Source organism: Pagrus pagrus (assembly GCF_965226575.1).
Source record: "Pagrus pagrus genome assembly, chromosome: 10".
Taxonomy (NCBI): domain Eukaryota; kingdom Metazoa; phylum Chordata; class Actinopteri; order Spariformes; family Sparidae; genus Pagrus; species Pagrus pagrus.
The window spans coordinates 14,996,782-15,016,140 of NC_140194.1; the positions used below are offsets into that span (position 1 = coordinate 14,996,782).

Genomic DNA, 19,359 nt, shown 5'->3' on the forward strand with positions numbered 1-19,359 from the left:
GATATCTATTGTTATTTAAGAGCTGACAGTTTAGTAGCTGACGTTTTAATTATATTTTTTGCCTTGCACAACTGCGTACTTCTTACTGACATATTTAATTGTTTCCTGCAGATTGAAAATCTGTCTCAGAAGATCTTTGATCTTAAGGGCAAGATGAAGCGACCTGCTCTCAAGAGGGTGAAGATCTCAGCTGACGCAATGTTGGGAGCTCTGCTGGGCACCAAAGTCAAAGAGTCTGTGGACTTCAAGGCCAACCTCAAGACAGTGAAGAAGGAGGAGGAGAAGGTAAGTGTGGCTGGGTTGACTCCTTGGTTCTAAACTCAGATTAGGTTTGCATTCTGGCTCGCTGCTGATGTTTTTGTGGGGTTATCTTGTGAAAGAACAGTATCACTAAGAACAATTTTCTTCCTCAGAAAGAGGAGGTGACTGACTGGCGTAAGAACGTGGAGGCCATGTCTGGCATGGAGGGCAGGAAGAAGCTGTTTAATGCCGGACAGTAGACTCCACATTTATGGACAATATGAATGCTGTTTTAAAGTGGACAAGGATAGAGAGGAAAATTAAGTTAATGTCACAATAGTAAGTTGACAGTGTACGTATGAGGGTGAGAGTGTGTACAGACTTCTGCAATATGCTAAAATCTTTTATCTTCTATCTTGATTCAAAGGAAAATGCATATATATTGCATATAAATGAGTTAAACTCTGTTACTGTTTCATGGTGTCGGCATTTAAAAAAATAACATTTTAATTGTCTACACTTTCATATAAAGCATATAGTGCAATTTGCTCTACTTGATATTGAATAACATGGTAAAGCCTGCTTTTTGTCATGATAATAAATCCTTCTGATCAACACAGAGAACTGATGCTTTACTACTTTATTATCCAAGTTGCTTCATGTTACAGATTGGGACACAACATCTGCCAGATGGCAGTGATGATATGAGGACTTGGCAGCTGAGAACAAAGTAGTTAAATCATCTTTGTAAATCAAAGCAGACGTAACATTCACATTAACATCTATGAACATCCAAAAATAAAAGAGGTTGCAGGTTCAGGGCTGCAGTAAACCTTCAGTAAAGCAACAAGGGAGCAGCCAGAGCACAAAGTGCCAGTCAACATTCCTACTACTGCTGAAGTAGTAAAAAGTGAAGTAATAATTAGAACTGAAACAGTTAGTCGACCAACTGGGATTTTTATTTTCTTTTTTACTGTTTTTTAATATTTTCTCAAGCAAATGGTTACAATCAATTGAACCAGCAAATAATCAGCAATGAAAAAAAAAAGCTCATAACTTGCTGCCCGAGCCTTAATAATAAACTTCACCCAGTGGCGGTTGTGGTTCAGGAGGTAGAGTCGTCCAATAATCGGAGTTAAGGTGATTCAAAGTCAGGCTCCGGCTGCACGTCATAGTGTGCTTGAGCAAGATACTGAACCCCAAATTGCTCCCAGTGACTTTTCCATTGGTATGTGACTGGTTGAGCATGTAAACATCTTGGAGCACTTTGGTTAGGAAGCGCTGGCACCTTGCAAGGCAGTTTCTGCCATTCACACACATCATGTGCATGTGAATGAGGCCAGTGCTGTTAAGTGCTTTGAGTGGCTGTAGTGCAACATTATGTTCAAGTTGACTTATCATCCATTTGACGCTACTTGTAACAATAATACACAACAATGATGATGCACAAATCATACAGTATTTTGGTGGGGAAAAGATAAAAGTCAGTTAAATAGTCAAAGCAAGTATCACTTAGGATAACATAAGGCACTGTGTGGCTCTTGTGGAGATTTGTTAAGTGTGAAAAAATGACCCTTGATGATATCATAGTGTCTTTAGGGTTATCTCGGTTTGGCTGTGGCAGCAACATACCTCGAACCAAAAGTCTGTGTTACCTGTGTTACCTTGCAGTATAACAAATAAATGCTGTTAGCTGCATTATGGAGGATCCATTTTTCTCTAAGCTTTTCCCATGACTAACAGGATATCTCAGCCTCTTCTGCATCAGTTTTGACATTTTTTTCTGATCTGTCGCTGAGTATCCCACCTTCATGGAAGTGCAAAATTAAAATCGCTTGAAATCCTTTAAAGCAACCACAAGACGCAATCTGAAAACGGTATTTGACCTCAGGGAATTTTCTTGTACTATTCTTGTTTAATCGTTCGCCTACCTATCCTTACATGAGGGCATGAGTCGCAACCCTTTGATGAGCTGAACATTTGACTCCCTGTCAGAACAATGACGCAGATTGAACTCAGGCTGGCTCAGTTTACAAACCATCAAGCCCCTGAACAGCACCTGTCCTTGTTCCTCTGCCCCCCTAAATAAAATCTGACCAACTTTTGGCTTTGTTCTTACCTCCAAGGTGGTCCTACAATGTGTTATCAGGACATAATAGCCTGTCATCACACACATGCGAACGAATAGTGATGTATATAGTAAGGTCGATGGAAGATGTACACTGAGCATTACACTAGTCAAAGTATTTGCGATGACAGGGTCTATTTGAAATGATAGAAGGAGACAGCAATAGGATAGAGCTTACCTCCAGTCTTGGCATGACAATAACTACACTGCTGGTATATGAATTTGTTTTATTAACTTTTTGGTTTTAATCATTATTTTGTTTCTTAAAATTTGGGTGAACCACAGATGATGTGGCCACAAAAACGGCAGATATGGGACCTCTTCAGTCTCAGTTGGTGACACTATTAGATGCCTATAGATGGACATCTTGAGATGGCCCAGATTCACACTTGGACTGAGCTGTTTGTTCTAAAAATAAAGGTGCAGAACAAGTAAATACAAACACTCAAGGCTTTTTTTCCCCCCTTCTGTTTGAGTCCTTGACAACTTGATCCACACCCTGACGAGTTGACCGTGTTCAAATGTGAATATATGACACTGACCTGGCATTATGTGGTCACCTCTTTAAATGTTCACTGTCACTTCTAACAACAGGTGTTGTCAAAACCACGCAAGATACCCAAATTAAGTTTTATTACCGCCTTTCCTGTCTGAATATTGTGGCGATGCTATGTGCAACAGTAAATGTCACTGCTGGTGGACAAACGGTAGCAGTAGCACAGAGTGGTGTCTATTTTAGTGAGCCATTCACATTTGGAACAGACGCTATAAATCTGATTGATTATTCTGCATCGTCACTTAGAAAGTCTCCCTCCCTCACACACTTTCCTTCGGTTTTGAGGTGCGACTCAAGGTGCTGTTCAGCTTCAATAAGGTACAGAGCTGCTAATATTCTGGTACTTGTGGATTGGACTAAATTTGTTGTGGCATGTCGAGCTGAATTCTGTGAACTTGTCAGCATGCTGTGAGTTTAAAACATACTAATACTAACATGTAGAGAGTCTGTAAAATATCTTATTCAGGTAAGTGTCTAGTCTTTACTTCAATGTTTCATTTGGATAATGTTGATTAAGACTAACAGCAAGCTGAACATCTTACATGCCTGTGGATTATCTGGCCATTCACCTTTCTTGTCACCTATGCAGAGACTCTTGTCAGTTATGTTAACGCATGCACTGACTCAGCACTCTGAAGCTTTGATTATGGCACAAGTTACGGCTGCACAATTAACTGAAATATTATCAAAATTTTGATATGGCCAAGTGCCATATCGAAATTGCAGAAACTGAAATGTATTGATATTTTATTTTTTGATAAAATGTGTGACCAAACAGCATTATTATGAACAACTGCCATGCTGCAGCGATGCTCTGGCTTACAAATCTTGTTCTCAGTAAGAGAGAACAAGATAAGAGATATACATATATATACAGTAAAAGAACAGACAAACAAATGTCACATCATCATGATTTTAATAGTTGAAAGTGAAAAAGAAAATTGTGATGCCGTAATGATCATTCCCACTAGTCATGAATCATATCGCATCTTATCGCATCTTATCTTATTTTATCTTATGTTATGTTATCGCAACATGACCTTTTTAAAAAAAACATATTTAGCCTTAACAGGTGCTTTTAATGTTTTTTGAACGATTCTCTCCTGCCTGAATAAATGCATATCAAACAGCAAACCAAAGTCTGCACTTATGCTATTTAATTTAGTTGCAATATGTATTCAATTGGTAATAACATTTCGATTATTGCTATTTGTTTTTTGTTATTTGGACATAAAGTATTCCAATCAACGTAATGGCACCAGGGGACAAATGAGTGAGCAATAAATAACTCTGTGCTCTCAGCTTTAATGGGCAAATGAATGTTTGGAGTGGGTGAAATACTTTGACCAAAGAGGTTGAAGAGATACAGCTCAATTGAACAGGTGTTAGAGGTGAGGGAGACTCTCTGTTTGCAAGTATCTGCATGACGGTTTCAATTTTTGCAAGATCAGTTTTCATTTTCTTTTACTTTTCTCACTATAGTGCGTGACTTAAAGACAACCATGGCTGATGCGTGAGTATAATCACTTTTGTTTTAATTTAATGTGCTCATTTAAAGTATACTCTAAAACTATATATCTATATGTTAATATTCATACTGTAAATAAGCTGTTTTGTATTTTCTCCCTCTTGTTAATGCTCCAACAGACCCGTGAGTATATATCATGCAACATCTTTCACAAGTCCTTTTTATCAAGTTTCTGTCTGTCTATTTAGTTGGATCGGGTACCCTTCAATATCGATACCCATATTGGCATCTGTACCATTGTACTGGTATCGATACTGTTACCCAACCCCACTATTAATGTCGTAAAATCATGTATGATGATGTGATATTTTCTGTAATTTATAGTATATCAAGCATAGAATATAATGATATTTTTTGTGTGTATTAAATCTAGAAAAAATCAAAGATCTCATCCTCTCGAAAGCTGGGGTTGAAGGTTTGATTTGCACGATTTATCACGATTAATTTGATTTTGATACAAGATGTTGGAATGCTTGTCATTGTGAACACCACTAACAGAAAAAACAACTGTGAACATTACCTTACAAAGATGTGCAACAAGGTCGTTGGCCAGCATCAGCATGACGTTGTGTATAGACTATCCTGCAATGTCAGAAATGTTTGTGATGTTTTTACATATGTGTTGTATATGTTGTCTTCATATGTATAAACGTTCTTAGAAGCATGCGTCATATTCATGGTGTAAACCAGTGATACCCAAAGTGTGAACTGCAGCCCCCTGGTGGGCCGTGAAGATACTGCAGGTGGGTCGGGAGGGGTAATTGACAATGCATAAACAAGTTTTTAATGTCCAATTTTGTCTTGAAAATGTTGTAAATTACCATCAAATATTTATGATTTAATATTTACATTTAAAAAGTAACCAGAACTCATAAAACAGGGGAGTTAAATTACAGGTTTTTCTTCCTTTGTCTGACCTATTTTTATCCGGTGTTGCCCATTGATACGTGCGCCATCTACCGAACTTAACCCACACTGACAGGTGCCATTGCAATTCTAACGGGAGGGCAACATTATTTGACAGGGGAACAGACTTTGACACAACATTGGAAAGTATCTTCTATCATGTCAATGACTGAACTGTAACTGCAAGTTTTGCTTGTTAAAAAATTACAAATTGTTACATGTATGTGGATGGATTAAGTTGGTAGAGCATGTACAGAGGCTGTGTCCTCACTGCAGCTGCACAGGCTTCTGAGGCCCTTTGCTGCATGCCATCCCCTGTCTGTCTCATCCCCCTTTCCTGTCAACTATCTTGCTGTCCTATCAAATAAAAGCCCAAAAGAATATATTTAAATTGCAATGCATTACTTTCTGCCAAACTTCACATAGAATTATTCTGTTAATGAAAATAATTAGGGAAATATTGAGTCTCAGTGTTGATCTAATGGGCGAGAGATTCTGACTGTATTTTTAATTTTTTCCTCAGATCAGACTGTTGGCAGTTGCAGCTCAGATGCTGCAGGAGGAGACAGAGCAGAAGATGAAGGAGAGAGAAGCTGCTCTGGCAGAAAGAGTTCCTCCTCTTAACATATCTGGTCTTTCATTGCAAGAGCTGGTGGTATTTAATTTTGTTATAATCTTTTCAAAGTGTTCTTCTGTCACTATTCACAATTATTCTTACATCATTGAGTTCATGTTATATTCCATTACCACTAGAGGGTGCATTTTACTGTCTTACAGGATCTTTGCAAAGATTTGCACCACAAGATTGATGTTGTAGATGAGGAGCGGTATGATACTGGCCTCAAGGTGTCCAAAAATGATAAGGAGGTGAGATGCTAAAGAAATGTTTTTAAAATAACTGCATCCAATGTCTTTATTATGAAGACAGTCACAACATAAAAGAGCTAAAACTGACCAAACACTGCCTCCAACTGGTAGAGCTGAGAATAACAAGACATCTTAAAGATAAAAATATATACTTTTGAAATATATACTTTGTTTTGTAAAGTAATGGTGTCTTACGGAGTTTCTCTCACTTTTCAGTGGTTGGCTATTTTCAAAAAGAGCTGCTAACTTTAGAGGAATTTGATCACTTGAGCAAATGTGCGCATTTATTCACTACAGCTAAAAAATGAAAGAAAAGTACAAAATAATGTATACAGTTATGCACTATAAGATTTTAACAATTTGGGATTAGTTTGACAAAAAACAACAACTTTAGGACTATTTACTGGCCTTTTCTGGAACTTATGACACATCTAGCTTTATCTGAAACTCCATCTATTGAGGGAGGCTTCAAGATTCGGTTAACAGTTAACAAGTAGATATCCTAATTAATAAATCCATGTATGGATGTGGACAAGACAACTGGTGGGAAAAAATACAAGAATGTCGGGAGCTTCCCTCTACATTGTGTTTATGTAAATAAATAGTTAGCAGTGAGGGTAATATGGTCTACTTGACTCACAACCAGATTGGAAACATGAACCTGAAGATCATCGAGATACAGAGTAAGTTCAAGAAACCGACCCTGAGGAGAGTGAAGATCTCAGCTGAAGCCATGCTGAGCGTTCTGCTGGGCGGCAAACACAAGGAGTCCTTCGACTTCAAGGCCAACCTCAAGACGGTCAAGAAGGAAGAGGAAAAGGTAAGTCTGGTTACGGCTTTAGGGTCTCGGAAACATTCAGGTAACAGTAATTTTAGTGAAATTAACTGTTTTATCTCGTCCATGTTATGTTTCCAACAGAAGGAGGAGGTGACTGACTGGCGTAAAAACGTGGAGGCCATGTCCGGTATGGAAGGCAGGAAGAAGCTGTTTGACGCGTCCGGCAACTAAAGAAATATTTACTTTGTTATCTTCTTCTTTTAATAAATTCTTAACATTACTTACTGTCTTATGTAGTAATAGCTTTAAAACCAGGATTGTCTCGCTTGTAATTTTATAGAAATAAAAGAAAATAGATGTTATTTAAAGAAGAAGGGTCTTTTAATTATTTTTCAAATAGAAAATCTGAATTTTACTGATCAGACATTATGCTTTGTAAAAGCAATGACTGTTTGCAGTAGTTCTCCTCAGCAGCCTTGTGATGGCAGCATAACTCTTTCAAACCATCACAGGACACTCAGACACAAGATATATTGTTTGTCCCTCTTAAATACACAACTATTAGTGTGTTTTCTGCTATCATTCAAAATGTTTTGGCTATTTAAGATATAATGCTGGAAATGAAATGGTACGATTGCATAATCTACTAAAGTTATTGCAGTTGGATTATCGTCTTCATATTTGGTTTGTGTACTTGATATAAACATGAAACATGCATTTTTCTCTCAATAAAATAACAATCCTGTCATTGTTTTCTTCCACTGTTTCTTATAATAATCACAACTGATGTGTGTGGGATCAACTTCAGTTTCACACATAGAAAATTGGACTAAAGCTCCTTCAAGCTTTGCCCTCTTCTCCTTAGTGAAAAGACAGGCACTAAGAAAGCATCGAAGGTGTGTCCCACTAAGAACTTTCACACCTCATACTTCTGGGATGTGAGAGACGCGGTGCAAGAATGGTGAGGACAGAGGGGCTATTTTAGTGAGCCACTCACATGAGCACTGGAATCTATATATCTACCCTCTTTCTGTCCTCCTCATCTCAGAAAAAGACGCCTGAGGGTATTTGTCACCTACTGTATAAGGTAAGGAGTTTTATTTTGAAATATTTCAGAGCATGAGAGGATAAAACACTGAAAGAAGGCTTTTTTTTAAATCAAAATACACTTGCTTTAAGTCGAGAAAACGGATGCTACTCTAAATATATCAATAATAAAATAGCATGGCTGGATTTTTTTTGTCTAAAACAGCATTAATTTTAATGCCATAACAGAACGTATTGTTGTTATTCCAATGAAAGCTGTCTCATTTAAATAAGGATTCTCCACGTATGTGAGTCAGGGTGGAGAGGTTTTTTTTTCATGTTTAAGATCAGCTAGCTTCCTCTGATCTTGAACAGAAGTCAAGTAGAAGTTATAAATAACACAGAGTGGATTTATTTATATCTGTTTTTCCTCTTTGCAACCTAATTCGCTTTTGATTTCGTAGTGTCATTTCAATGTAACTATTTTCAATGTAACAAATTAAATGATTTTCTTTTTTTCTTGCTTATTACATTAAAACATATTTTGAATTTACATTACAAATCGAGATGAAACCTGAAGTTTTGGTCTGGATTACTTGTCTGGTAATTTTTTTTTTTTTTTTTAGATAGTATTTTTTTTAGTCACGCAGAAGGTTTGACCTTTGGACAATGTCATGCATTGTTTTTGATCCCTGCTATGGCACAGCAACCTATCATATACTGTATAGAATTTTTCAATCAGAAGTGATGAAAACTCATCAGTTTTGCCTGCTTTAGTTTTTTCTGTACAAAATAAATGAGCTAAGATATGTGTGTTCTTCTATAAAAAATACCTATAATTTTCCTCTTTCTTTCTTTTGTACTTTGACAGATTTAACCGGGGGAGACAGACACAGAACTGCAACCATGTCTGAGGCGTAAGTACCCATGTCCCATTTACTTTCATCACACATTGACTGACATGTGAAATTCAAAAAATGTGACTAACTCCACCTTTTCTCCTTCTCTTCTTGAATTATGAATACTGTATCATCACACCCCCCTAACTGGATAGGCCTCCGGTGAGTTGATTCCACTGTCAAAGATAAAAATAATGTCTTAAATCCAATTTGAATTATGAATTTACCGAAAGAGTTGTGGGACTAAAAATGTTGCTGTTGCTGAATTATAAGAATTGGCCTGTGTTGTGTATTCTGCATTATAAATCTATAAAAATACATAAGGGCTTTGACTGTTCATGACAGTTTTAATTGAATTGAGTAAGTAATTAAATGTTTTTTTCATGTATATTGGATTTTAACAGCACTAATGTACAAAACTTGCCTGTGCAGAAGAAAGATATAGAAAAATGTGCTGACATTTGACATGTGTGCCATCTTCTTTTACAGAAACCAAAGCCAAAGATTTCTGCCTCTCGCAGACTGTTCTTGAAGGTATTCTATGTGAATCTATGTGTTACGGCAGAGATATACTTGCTTTTGACTACACATGCTCACGCAAATGATGGCTGCCTCACGTATCCTTCGTCTATTTGAAGTGTTGCTTTTGCACTTCCTCAGAAATGAATGCTACATGTCAGCAAGATGCAATACACCAATGAGCAGTAGGGACAATGTAGGTTAGGTGAGGATCAGGTAACAGGGTCAGAGGTCAGAAGGAACGTCAGCACAGACAACAGTGATGGAAAGTTTTGAAGATGAAGTCATAAGCTGGTCATACTTGCCACTGTCAAGATGGGAGTGATTTAGGGGCCTTACATACCATCACTGTCGTTATTTCTCAGTTACCGAGATAGTAACTTCTGCAAGTGTCTCCACGTTTATTGTTTACATCATCCCAATTTAAAAGTTCTACACAGACTGAGTTCTCTGGTGTTTCCTCTAGAGGAATCCTCCATTAACAAGCTAATAACATCGACAAAGGTTACAGTACATCTCTGTTCATGATGCAGCCAGTTGTCTACGCGAACGCGTGGTGAAAAAGCATGTATATCTTTAGCCGAAGTGTTGGATAGTAATGCTAAAAATCTTGCTGTGAACCATGCATTGTCTGGCTGACTGAGGTGTATTTTTGTATGCGTACCAGACCAAACTGCTAAAGAAGGCCATGGCCATGCTGGACAGTGACAAGCAATCGAAAAAAGATGAACGAGAGAGAACCCTCACTGAGAGAGTCCCAGCCCTCCAAGTGTCAGGCCTGTCTTTGCAAGATCTACAGGTATATAATGACTGAAGCATTTAAATCCACATTTTGCTTTTGTGTTTGTTCTAAAGGAAGTCAACATTAAATCATGTAACTGTCCGAACACTTCACCCAAATCTGTTTTTTCACCTACCCCTTTCTTATCTAGCTGCAAGCAATTAGTTTTGGTTCTTTTAGCAGAGGGTTTGAGGTCACTGAGTTGTCTGTTAGTTTCTGTGCTCAAAGCATTAGCAAAATGACATTTGAAATCCTCAACAGCAATACCAAGAACAATATCTCAGTTAGTCACGGTAATCCACGAACCTCATTGTCAACAGTTTTTGGAGGGAACGTTAGAAAACACTTCCAATGTTAACTATCCACTGGAATAATCTGCCTACTCTAATGTTGCATTTATTTATATAAATCCATATTATGGTATATATACTGTAGTCACTGCCCATACACATAATGCACTGTCTCTGTAAATTGTGATTGTTAGCCAGACTAGCTACATTCAAACAAATTCTGACATTTGGTACTTTAACAGGTCTAATTCACTGAAGGTTTCTGTCCACAGAATCTTTGCAAAGAGCTACACCAGAAAATAGATGTGGTTGATGAAGAGCGGTATGACATTAATGCTAAAGTGGTGAAAAATGAAAGGGAGGTAAGTAACATTTCTGAAAAACCCTTAAAGTTCTATCTTTTTTTTTTTTTGTTGACAAAATTAAACATACAGACAAAAGAGATGCATACTGTATGTAACCAATATTCACTGAACATTTTAAGGGAATGTTTAAGATGGCTTTGTCATTTGTGTTGTAAAAAGATACAGGACCTGTCTCAGAAGATCTTTGAGTTGAAGGGCAAGATGAAGAGACCAGCCCTGAGGAGGGTGAGGGTGTCTGCTGATGCCATGTTGGGAGCTCTGCTGGGCGCTAAGGTTAAAGAGTCTGTGGACTTCAAGGCCAACCTCAAGACTGTGAAGAAAGAGGAGGAGAAGGTAAGAACTGCTGGCTTTAACTGTAATTTAATACAAAATATTATGTGGTCTCACTTAAATTCAATTCATTTATAAACTGAAGATAGTCCACTCAGTATCAGTGCTTCTTTCCTAGAGTCCTAGATACATATAATAAATACACAGCACAGAAGTAATAAAACAATTAAAGTCATATAAAAAACAATCTGAGAAGAAGCTTAGTAGTAGCAGCCTGAAGGCAGGATATTAACATTAATGCTAAAGCTAAAGGTGCACAGTTTTTGCATATCCATATATCAATGTTGCCAGGTAATTAAGGCACCTTCACATAAGGCCTAAAATGAAACAATGATGTGAAACCTGAACTGCTAAAAAAGTTTTAAAGGAACTAGAAACCTGAGCGGGGAAAAGATGCAGAGGAAGTATATCACCAACGCTGTGGGCATATTTGTGCAAAGTGGCTACAAGTACATGTACTTCAGACAAAATGAGCTGATGAAGTCTTCTTTTCATCCCACAGAAAGAGGAAGTGACTGACTGGCGTAAGAATGTGGACGCCATGTCTGGTATGGAGGGCAGGAAGAAGCTGTTTGATGCTGGGCAGTAGATTTGATGGCGAATTTCTTTGTGAAGGTGTTTGCTGCTCTAAAACAGGAGGAACCACTAAATCATATGACTGTTGTTCACTTTACTATGAAGACCAGGTTAGCAACAGTCCATGTTTCAAGTGTGTAAATGACAACAGTGAACATGTTTGACTTAATGATAATTCATATCATACATAGTTTTTTTAACATAATTTATGATGTATTATGAAAAAACATATGTATTGTATTAACTAGAGCACTATATTGCTTGTGTAGTTCTGGCATTCAAATGAATTCATGAGCACAGCCAAACTATTGGCTGTCCAGATCCCCTGCAGACGTGTAACGGACTTGCTTTTTGACAGTTGCAATGTACAATAATAAACAGGCAAGAATCAGAGGAAATGCAGATTGTATTTGTCTATAATTATGAATCTGAACTAAACTCCAATTTATACTTCCCATACTGACAACATACTGTCTACGTAAGTGTATTATTTATCAATGACAACATAAAACATGGCAAACAATATTTATGTGTATTCTTGTGTGAAAACACATTCCAAAGGCAGCTAATGTTGTGATCCTGGAAAATCAATTAGACTGCGACATTATGATGAGAAGAAGCAGTGTTATGAATCGTGTGTCAAATAATAAAATGTCAATGGAGTTGCTCAGAGAAGAATGGTCCTCTGTGGAATGATGTTGCTCTCCTTACAGGACTGTAAAAATATGAACTCTATGATCACATTATTGTCTGATATTGTAGAAGAATACATTGTCAAGAATGTCTGTTGTCAAAGGTCAAATATCAGGACTGTTTCATGACAATATTAGATATTGTAGCTTTTTAGCATAAATCTGATGAAGGTTGGCAGGTATTTACTTTACCTGAGCACCTGTATATGATGTCAAATTAAAATTGTTTAGGGTCACATTACAGGAACTCACCTGTCATTTAGGGTTTAAAAGCTATTCCTCACATGGTAAAGCATTGTCGTTTTTGGGCTGAGACTTTTGGTTAAAGGTGTAATTTGTAAAAAATTGACGAAATCCAAAGGTAGATCCATAAACATAGTCGGCAACATAAACGCTAACTGCTGCTTGCTATACACTTTACTGTAGCTATCTCTAGTTGCAGCAACAACTAAACTACTATATTTTCACATCTTACTCTGTGAATTAAGGGTTTATTTCAAACAAACCAGAGGTGATGTGGAGAGACAAACCAAGATGCTTTTGATCAGTTTCATTTCGTGTCAGTCAAGTTTGAATGAAGTGCGTTTTACAATAAGTTAAAGAGGCAGTGAAGCTCATTTTAATCTGGTGACATAAAGAAACCTGAATTTAGAAGGTTGTACTTTCTTTTTTAATAAGGAAAAGGGATGTGAGAATATTTGCTTTCTTGACATTTCATAGGTTTATTTTGTTTATTAAATGACTCTTGAGGTTCAAAGTGGTATTATGAAACAGGAGGGGCTGGGACTAGCTAGTTAGCTGGTTAGCATGCTAGCTTCAGTAGATATCTCTACAACACAACACAGAGACGTCTGTTGTTTCTTCACAGTTTTTTGATAATGTTAGGTTTAGGTAGGTAGATAGGTTTATTTTCTGAATGTTTTAAACTAAAATTCTTGCCGTATCTCACGCTGTGCTCCTTTAAACAATAAAACCTGACTTCAGTGAAACATTGAGAAACTGTTAACTTTTACCTGGAGTGCTTTACTGTACATTATGTTGTGAAAACAATGTGGCAGTGTTTACCAAACCAGTGGAAAATGATTAATGTTCTTCTTTACACTGACATAGCTTTGAATTAGTCAGATCTAGCTACATCCTCCCTCAAGTTTTCACACACTCCTGCATCATTTTAGGCGGGTATACAAGCTTACATAAACCGTCCCTTCCCTCTTCCTGTAAACAAAGTTATCTTAAACTGCTTTCTGTCTCCACAAACACCATAAATCCCCCGAAAACTGTAAACCACAAAGCCCACAGGCAACAAAACATCAACAGTTAGCTGGCAGACTGTACCTCTCCAGCACATCCATGATTAGGGACCGCGGTCACTCCCCTTGTTCTCCCTCCACTGAGAACGTGCGCGGCCGTTACAACTCCTCCTAATATGGGCATAACATTCGACAAAGGCACCGCCCACATGTGATATCCGCCACTCTGATTGGAGGAGCGGATTGTCGATCATCAGTGGATGGGAAGCTGTACATGGCCTGCCGACTACTGTCAACACTCACGACTGTACTAGCTACATTCAAGCCGGATTTACAACCCACACGGGGTAAGAGGACATTTTCAAAATGTTGTGATTGTTTTGGGGTGACTTTGTAGTTCCGTTTTTTTTTTTTACACATTGTTCCCGTCTTTACGTCGTCTGTGCGGCCATAATACACGCTGTACTAACGGGTATCTACATAGCAACACGTCCATACATCCATTCTGACTTGCTTTAAGGCTTTGCAGCAGCATCCGATGAATTATTTGTGTATAGCTATGGTAGTTAGCTAACACTGGCGATATTTGTTTTGTGTCCACCCTCTGAATAAGGCTAGTTGATGTGGGTAAATGTTACAGCTATCTTCCTTTAGTCTGTCACCTTTTCAAGTCAACCTCTGACCTTTTCGGGCACTGGCTCCAAGAGGAACCTGCTCCTGAGCTCAGATCACATACACAGCCCTGTGACTAAGTAAGGCTTGGATATTAATGTGTGTAATATTTTCTCTTCTGTTATCAATAACTTTTATGCTCATTCCTGTTGGATGTGTGCAGGTTTCTGCTGCTTCGGATGTCCAAGTACAAACTCTTTCTGCTGAGGCATGGGGAGGGGGCCTGGAACAAAGAGAACCGTTTCTGCAGCTGGGTGGACCAGAAGCTGAGCGAGGCTGGGGTGACGGAGGCCCAGGACTGTGGCAGGCTCTTGAAGGAGCAGGGCTACAAGTTCGACTTAGTATTCACCTCCATACTCAGTCGCTCCATCCAGACAGCATGGCTGGTGCTGGAGGCGATGGGTCAGGAGTGGGTCCCCGTTGTCAAGTCGTGGAGACTGAACGAGCGCCATTATGGCTCCCTGATTGGCTTGAACCGAGCAGAGATGGCTCAAGAACATGGAGAGGAAAAGGTGAAGGTATGGAGAAGGAGCTATGACGTCACTCCACCTCCGATTGATGAATCCCACCCTTACTTCCTGGAAATCTACAATGATCGCAGGTACACCACATGTGATGTGCCAATTAAAGACCTCCCCCGAGCAGAGAGTCTGAAGGAGGTGTTGGACAGGCTGCTGCCATACTGGAACAGCACCGTGGTGCCAGAGATAAGAAACGGCAGGACTGTGCTCATTTCTGCTCATGGAAACAGCTGCAGAGCTCTGCTGAAATACCTGGAAGGTATGCTGCTGAACTGACCCATGCTATTATGATCAGTGCAGCTCTCTCAGCTTTTGTGTATTTGTGCAAGGAATGCACTCCGTTGAATTCACCACAGCTTCTGGCCTATACAGGCCCTGTTTTTTCTAGTCATCAGTCATTGAATTGGGGAGGACATATCTCAATTCCAGAAATGGAAGGTTGAACTTATGCAAAAAGGCCAATGAGTTTATGTTACATTTGGATGTGGCTATGAACTTCACTCTGACCTTTCCCTTGGGGGCTCCATGTGTCACAGGACACTCAGAGACTTAACACACATCGGCTGTTACAAATATAATGCAGCACAGGATATATACACACACAGGCTGCAGTTATGTTATTGTCATACATTTGGCACTTAACTAACAGAATTTCATTACAGAATTTTTGCTTGTTGTATAATGCAAAATGAAAGAATACAAGCCATCATCATGCCTGGTTGTGGCTAGTTAATGTGGCCTGATCTTAATATTACTGTCCTCCTTTCAACAGGTATATCAGATGCGGATATTGCCAGCGTGACTTTACCTACAGGGATACCTGTTCTGCTCGAGCTGGATGAAAACCTCAAGCCTGTGAAACCCCGGCAGCTCTTGGGAGACCAGGCGAAGATTCAGGCAGCAATTAAAAAGGTGGAGGACCAGGGAAAAGCCAAACCATCAACTTGAATGCACTAAACTGGCTGTAAGACTTAACATAGCTCCGTTCTGGTTGCCTGTGTGCACTTTTATCAGGTACAGTGAAAACTCTTGAAAAGACTCCAATAACTTAATATATAACATCAGACAATAACAACAATACATTGTTGTTTTAATGGCTAGGTGTAAGTCTTATAGGGAAGTGGCTGTCTGTGTAATAATGGCCTGACGTGGATACAGAGTATGTGTGTCACAGGTCAAGTGCAGGAGAAAGTTAGAGATGTACTGTAAATCTGTTAACACTGTGTTGACTTGTGTTATGTGTATGCACTGAGGAAATGTTTGATATGTATGTGATTTTTAAGCTACTTGTCCCTACTTGTGCCAGCATTGTGATGCTAAAGTTATTTATATATTTAATCATTGACTTTACCTTGCAGATTAATAGTTACGTGGTGGGGCTGAAAAATCAATCTTGAAAGAGGAAAAACTCCTTTCCTGAAGATTGTTGTCTGTTACATTGATTAGCTTTAGGAATATGTGCCTTCTGTGCTAACGTAGTGCTCAAAATCAGCTACTTTTTAAAAGCTTCTTTTAACCAGAGCATGAGACAGGCCATATGGTGGTTTTATTTAAGAATAAAAACACTCTGTTAACAAATCTTACCTCATAGAAATTGATAGCTAGGCTGTTCATTCCAAGAACTGGGATAATTGTGAGCCACAGAAATGCTGTAAATATGCAAAACCACTGAAATCCTCTACTGTCCCACACTTACGCATCCTTTTAAAAGGCCTACTCAGTAAGAGTAAGACAGCGCGAGTTGTTTTTCTATGAGGTTTCGCAGTTCATTAACTAGGTTGAGTTTAACACCCTGTGGCCAGCAGCCATGACTATTTGGTATGATAACTGGCTTATGCTTTGCACTTTTTTGGGGATATTATGAGGATTGTTTTTTATTATTATTCTCTTCTTGATTTAATGAAAAAACTGTGAGTGGCAAAAAACATTATTTTTGGACGAACAAATTTAACTGTAAAATACAAGCACTATTTTGATTTTCATTTTCAATTCTAAATTATTAACAAAAATGTGCAATTTGTTGTTGCTTTTGTAATGCTAATAACATGAGAGAGAATGTTACAAGCTACTCTTGAGTCGGCACATTATGTGTCATAGCTGCACTATCTTACAGGTCATCCCTTGTTACTACTGTGTGTGGCTATGTCATTGTACTGTATGTTGTATTGTGTCTCTTGTTTGATGTATCGCACTTTGTATCATTTCTTGTTTTTCCAGATTGTTGCGTTTCTCTGACACTGTCCCCTCTTCTCATTTCTCAATGTGAACATCCTCGCCTCCTTTCCTTACCTCCTCTGCTTGCATCTGAGATCCTCCCATATGAGATGCAAGCGGAGGAGGCGAGGAAGAGACACGAGGGGTCGAGGTGTTAAACAAATGAAATGCCCACGCTTTATTTTAAAGCAACGTCAAATTAAATATGACGTGTGGCCCAGCAGCATAATCTGCTGTGTTTTTTTATCTCTGTAAGATGAGCATAATAGTGTTCATGACAACTGATATATTTGCTTTTAATTCATTACACAATGTGACATAATGCAACATAAATAACATCAAGGTGATATGCTCCTACCATGGCTGGTATATTCCGGCTGTGGCACACCTCTTTTATGCATCCTCTGTGCATCTTTGCTCAAAGTTCCTCCGGAAAGCCTCCTCTCTCCTCAAGACTCATTTAGGAATTGAGTCAACCAGAAATAAACGATAATGGAGAAATGAGAAGAGCCCAGTTATTTTGTACACTGGTCTGTTTGGTCAACATGGAAAAAAGATAAGTAACGATCATGCATTTGTGGAAAACACTGGTTTGTTTGTCATTTTATGTAAGATGATTTAATGTCTTCCCTGCTGTTCACACCTTACCATATGAGAGTCTGCATGATGAAATAAAAGGGAATTCAAATTTTCCGTGAAAACTATTTTTTATTTCTGTGTTCTGTGTCAATTTTAAGGTTCATTTCATAATATAGTTAATCATTTTGCAACAGGAAGGCGTGTCAGATGTCACACTGGCATGAAGTTAGTCATACATTATGTGATGGAGCATTGGAAACAAATTAGATAATGAACAACGATGCAGTTTGGGAAGTACAGATATGTGTGCAATTTGGGTTCTGGTCGCCTTTAGCCCACTGGAAACAGTAAACAGCTGAGTCTGTGTGGATCCAGAGGAGCGGCTCCTTATTTGTCAACCACTTTTGTAATTTGGCTAAACCAGCAGGGCTGAGCCAGGGGAAACCCTCTAATTGGATGGAAATATTCTTAAAAGGACATAATGATCAACATGATTCTTTATTCCCAGCTTTGTGGCAGCAATGATACAGACATTATAATGTACAGACCACACTGCTTGCATGTAGCCGACTAGGCAACACATTTTGTACTGCAGAGGTGCATCATACAGGCATCTGAAGAACTTTTAATAAAACTCCATTCACACTAGGGCTGTCACGATATCAGACTTTAACTACATGGTTATTACGGCATAACGAAAAAATATAAAATGCTAGTAATCAAATCTATCTTTAACTTTGTTTATTGTTTGTTTTTTCTCTTTTTTTGGCAAATATATTACCCTCAGAATACGAGTATAGGGAGGTGGCGAGAGAGACTGCCCTGATACACAGAAAGACTGCCTCTTTTAAAGACCATATCCTAGCAGTACGTGCATCAGATAAGTTAATCCTTGATTGATATGACCAAGAGTTAATTAATCTTATGAAGAATTAACTGTATAAACCAGAGGAATCAATGACCTTGCAGTCAAACACACATCAGCCCTGTGTGAACATCACTGAGATGCAAGTTGAGCAGGCGGGGCTGCTCCCTGCATGCTGTGCTTATAAACCTCTGGCTGCTCCCCCTCTGCTGATTTTCACCAGGAACAATCACTCTGGTCTGTCGGCAAGTCGGTAAGTTTGATGACGATGATATGTAATGCTGTCTTATAACTTGCAGATAAAGTAGGATGTTTTATTTTTGTTTAGAAAATGATTTAGAGGTGGAATAATTAGAGATGTTTGGTCAGACTTGAGAAGATAATGCATGCTAAAACTGTGCAAGTCTCTATAGATCATCATTTAATTTCATGACAAGGTAGGTGTATAGCTCATTAACAAGGCTTCCACTTAACCAGCTGGTTTAGATTAAGAAGAGATCTAACTTCAAAAAACTACAATCTACTTATGTTATGTTACACAGATACCTAACTCCTCTACTAGGAAAGAAAATATTCATATGTAAAGCTCTCATGATTCTCTCTCTCATTCAAACTCATTGGACTCATTGGTTCAGCAACAGCTGGACAAGATGGCATGACATTGTTTATTATCTGGACAAAAGCTATAAATACTGGCAACTCAGTAACTATTTTATTTGCTTTAGATGTGTATTTAACCCAAAATACTCTCCCACAACAGAAATTTGATTGTACTTT

The 19,359-nt window shown here is 38.4% G+C and overlaps 4 protein-coding genes across 6 annotated transcripts in view; 3 read left to right on the plus strand and 1 right to left on the minus strand.

Annotated features, from left to right (window-relative positions):
• tnni4b.2 (troponin I4b, tandem duplicate 2) overlaps positions 1 to 883 on the plus strand; it is a 4,444-nt gene extending 3,561 nt beyond the window's left edge. Inside the window, exons 3-4 of one of the 2 annotated variants that reach the window (XM_084363383.1) lie at positions 112 to 285; positions 414 to 883. In XM_084363383.1, coding sequence (XP_084219509.1) covers positions 112 to 285; positions 414 to 500 — 261 coding nt within the window. In that variant the 3' untranslated portion in view covers positions 501 to 883. The remainder of the gene's footprint in view (positions 1 to 111; positions 286 to 413) is intronic. The other variant, XM_084363382.1, reaches the window with a different exon arrangement.
• The window catches only part of LOC311263374 (interleukin-17 receptor A), an 18,994-nt gene extending 11,981 nt beyond the window's left edge, over positions 1 to 7,013 (minus strand). Inside the window, exon 1 of the mRNA XM_084363384.1 lies at positions 6,928 to 7,013. The gene's annotated coding sequence lies outside the window, so the exon portion shown is untranslated. The remainder of the gene's footprint in view (positions 1 to 6,927) is intronic.
• On the plus strand, positions 4,810 to 12,431 carry LOC311263217 (uncharacterized protein). The gene is made up of 12 exons (XM_084363140.1): positions 4,810 to 4,867; positions 5,882 to 6,013; positions 6,136 to 6,225; positions 6,872 to 7,045; positions 7,145 to 7,226; positions 7,880 to 7,941; positions 8,052 to 8,090; positions 9,418 to 9,462; positions 10,115 to 10,246; positions 10,791 to 10,880; positions 11,043 to 11,216; positions 11,716 to 12,431. The coding sequence occupies exons 2-12, from the start codon at positions 5,909 to 5,911 to the stop codon at positions 11,800 to 11,802; spliced, it is 1,080 nt and encodes a 359-aa protein (XP_084219266.1). The 5' UTR covers positions 4,810 to 4,867; positions 5,882 to 5,908; the 3' UTR covers positions 11,803 to 12,431.
• Positions 12,432 to 13,981: 1,550 nt separating this feature from the next.
• bpgm (2,3-bisphosphoglycerate mutase) lies at positions 13,982 to 17,831 on the plus strand. 2 transcript variants are annotated; one of them, XM_084363744.1, is made up of 3 exons: positions 13,982 to 14,078; positions 14,567 to 15,183; positions 15,697 to 17,831. In XM_084363744.1, the coding sequence occupies exons 2-3, from the start codon at positions 14,583 to 14,585 to the stop codon at positions 15,870 to 15,872; spliced, it is 777 nt and encodes a 258-aa protein (XP_084219870.1). In that variant the 5' UTR covers positions 13,982 to 14,078; positions 14,567 to 14,582; the 3' UTR covers positions 15,873 to 17,831. The 2 variants fall into 2 exon arrangements, with proteins under 2 accessions (XP_084219870.1, XP_084219871.1); XM_084363745.1 differs by lacking the exon at positions 13,982 to 14,078 and adding an exon at positions 14,171 to 14,483.
• Positions 17,832 to 19,359: the final 1,528 nt, after the last annotated feature.

Bases quoted from the DNA above. Each gene is read 5' to 3' on its own strand.
- LOC311263217 (XM_084363140.1), top strand. From the start codon at position 5,909: ATGCTGCAGGAGGAGACAGAGCAGAAGATGAAGGAGAGAGAAGCTGCT. The intron at 7,227-7,879 runs GCAACTAAAGAA...GTGAAAAGACAG, and splicing joins GAAGCTGTTTGACGCGTCCG to GCACTAAGAAAGCATCGAAG. The intron at 10,247-10,790 runs GTATATAATGAC...TTCTGTCCACAG, and splicing joins TGTCTTTGCAAGATCTACAG to AATCTTTGCAAAGAGCTACA.
- bpgm (XM_084363744.1), top strand. From the start codon at position 14,583: ATGTCCAAGTACAAACTCTTTCTGCTGAGGCATGGGGAGGGGGCCTGG. The intron at 15,184-15,696 runs GTATGCTGCTGA...TCCTTTCAACAG, and splicing joins TCTGCTGAAATACCTGGAAG to GTATATCAGATGCGGATATT.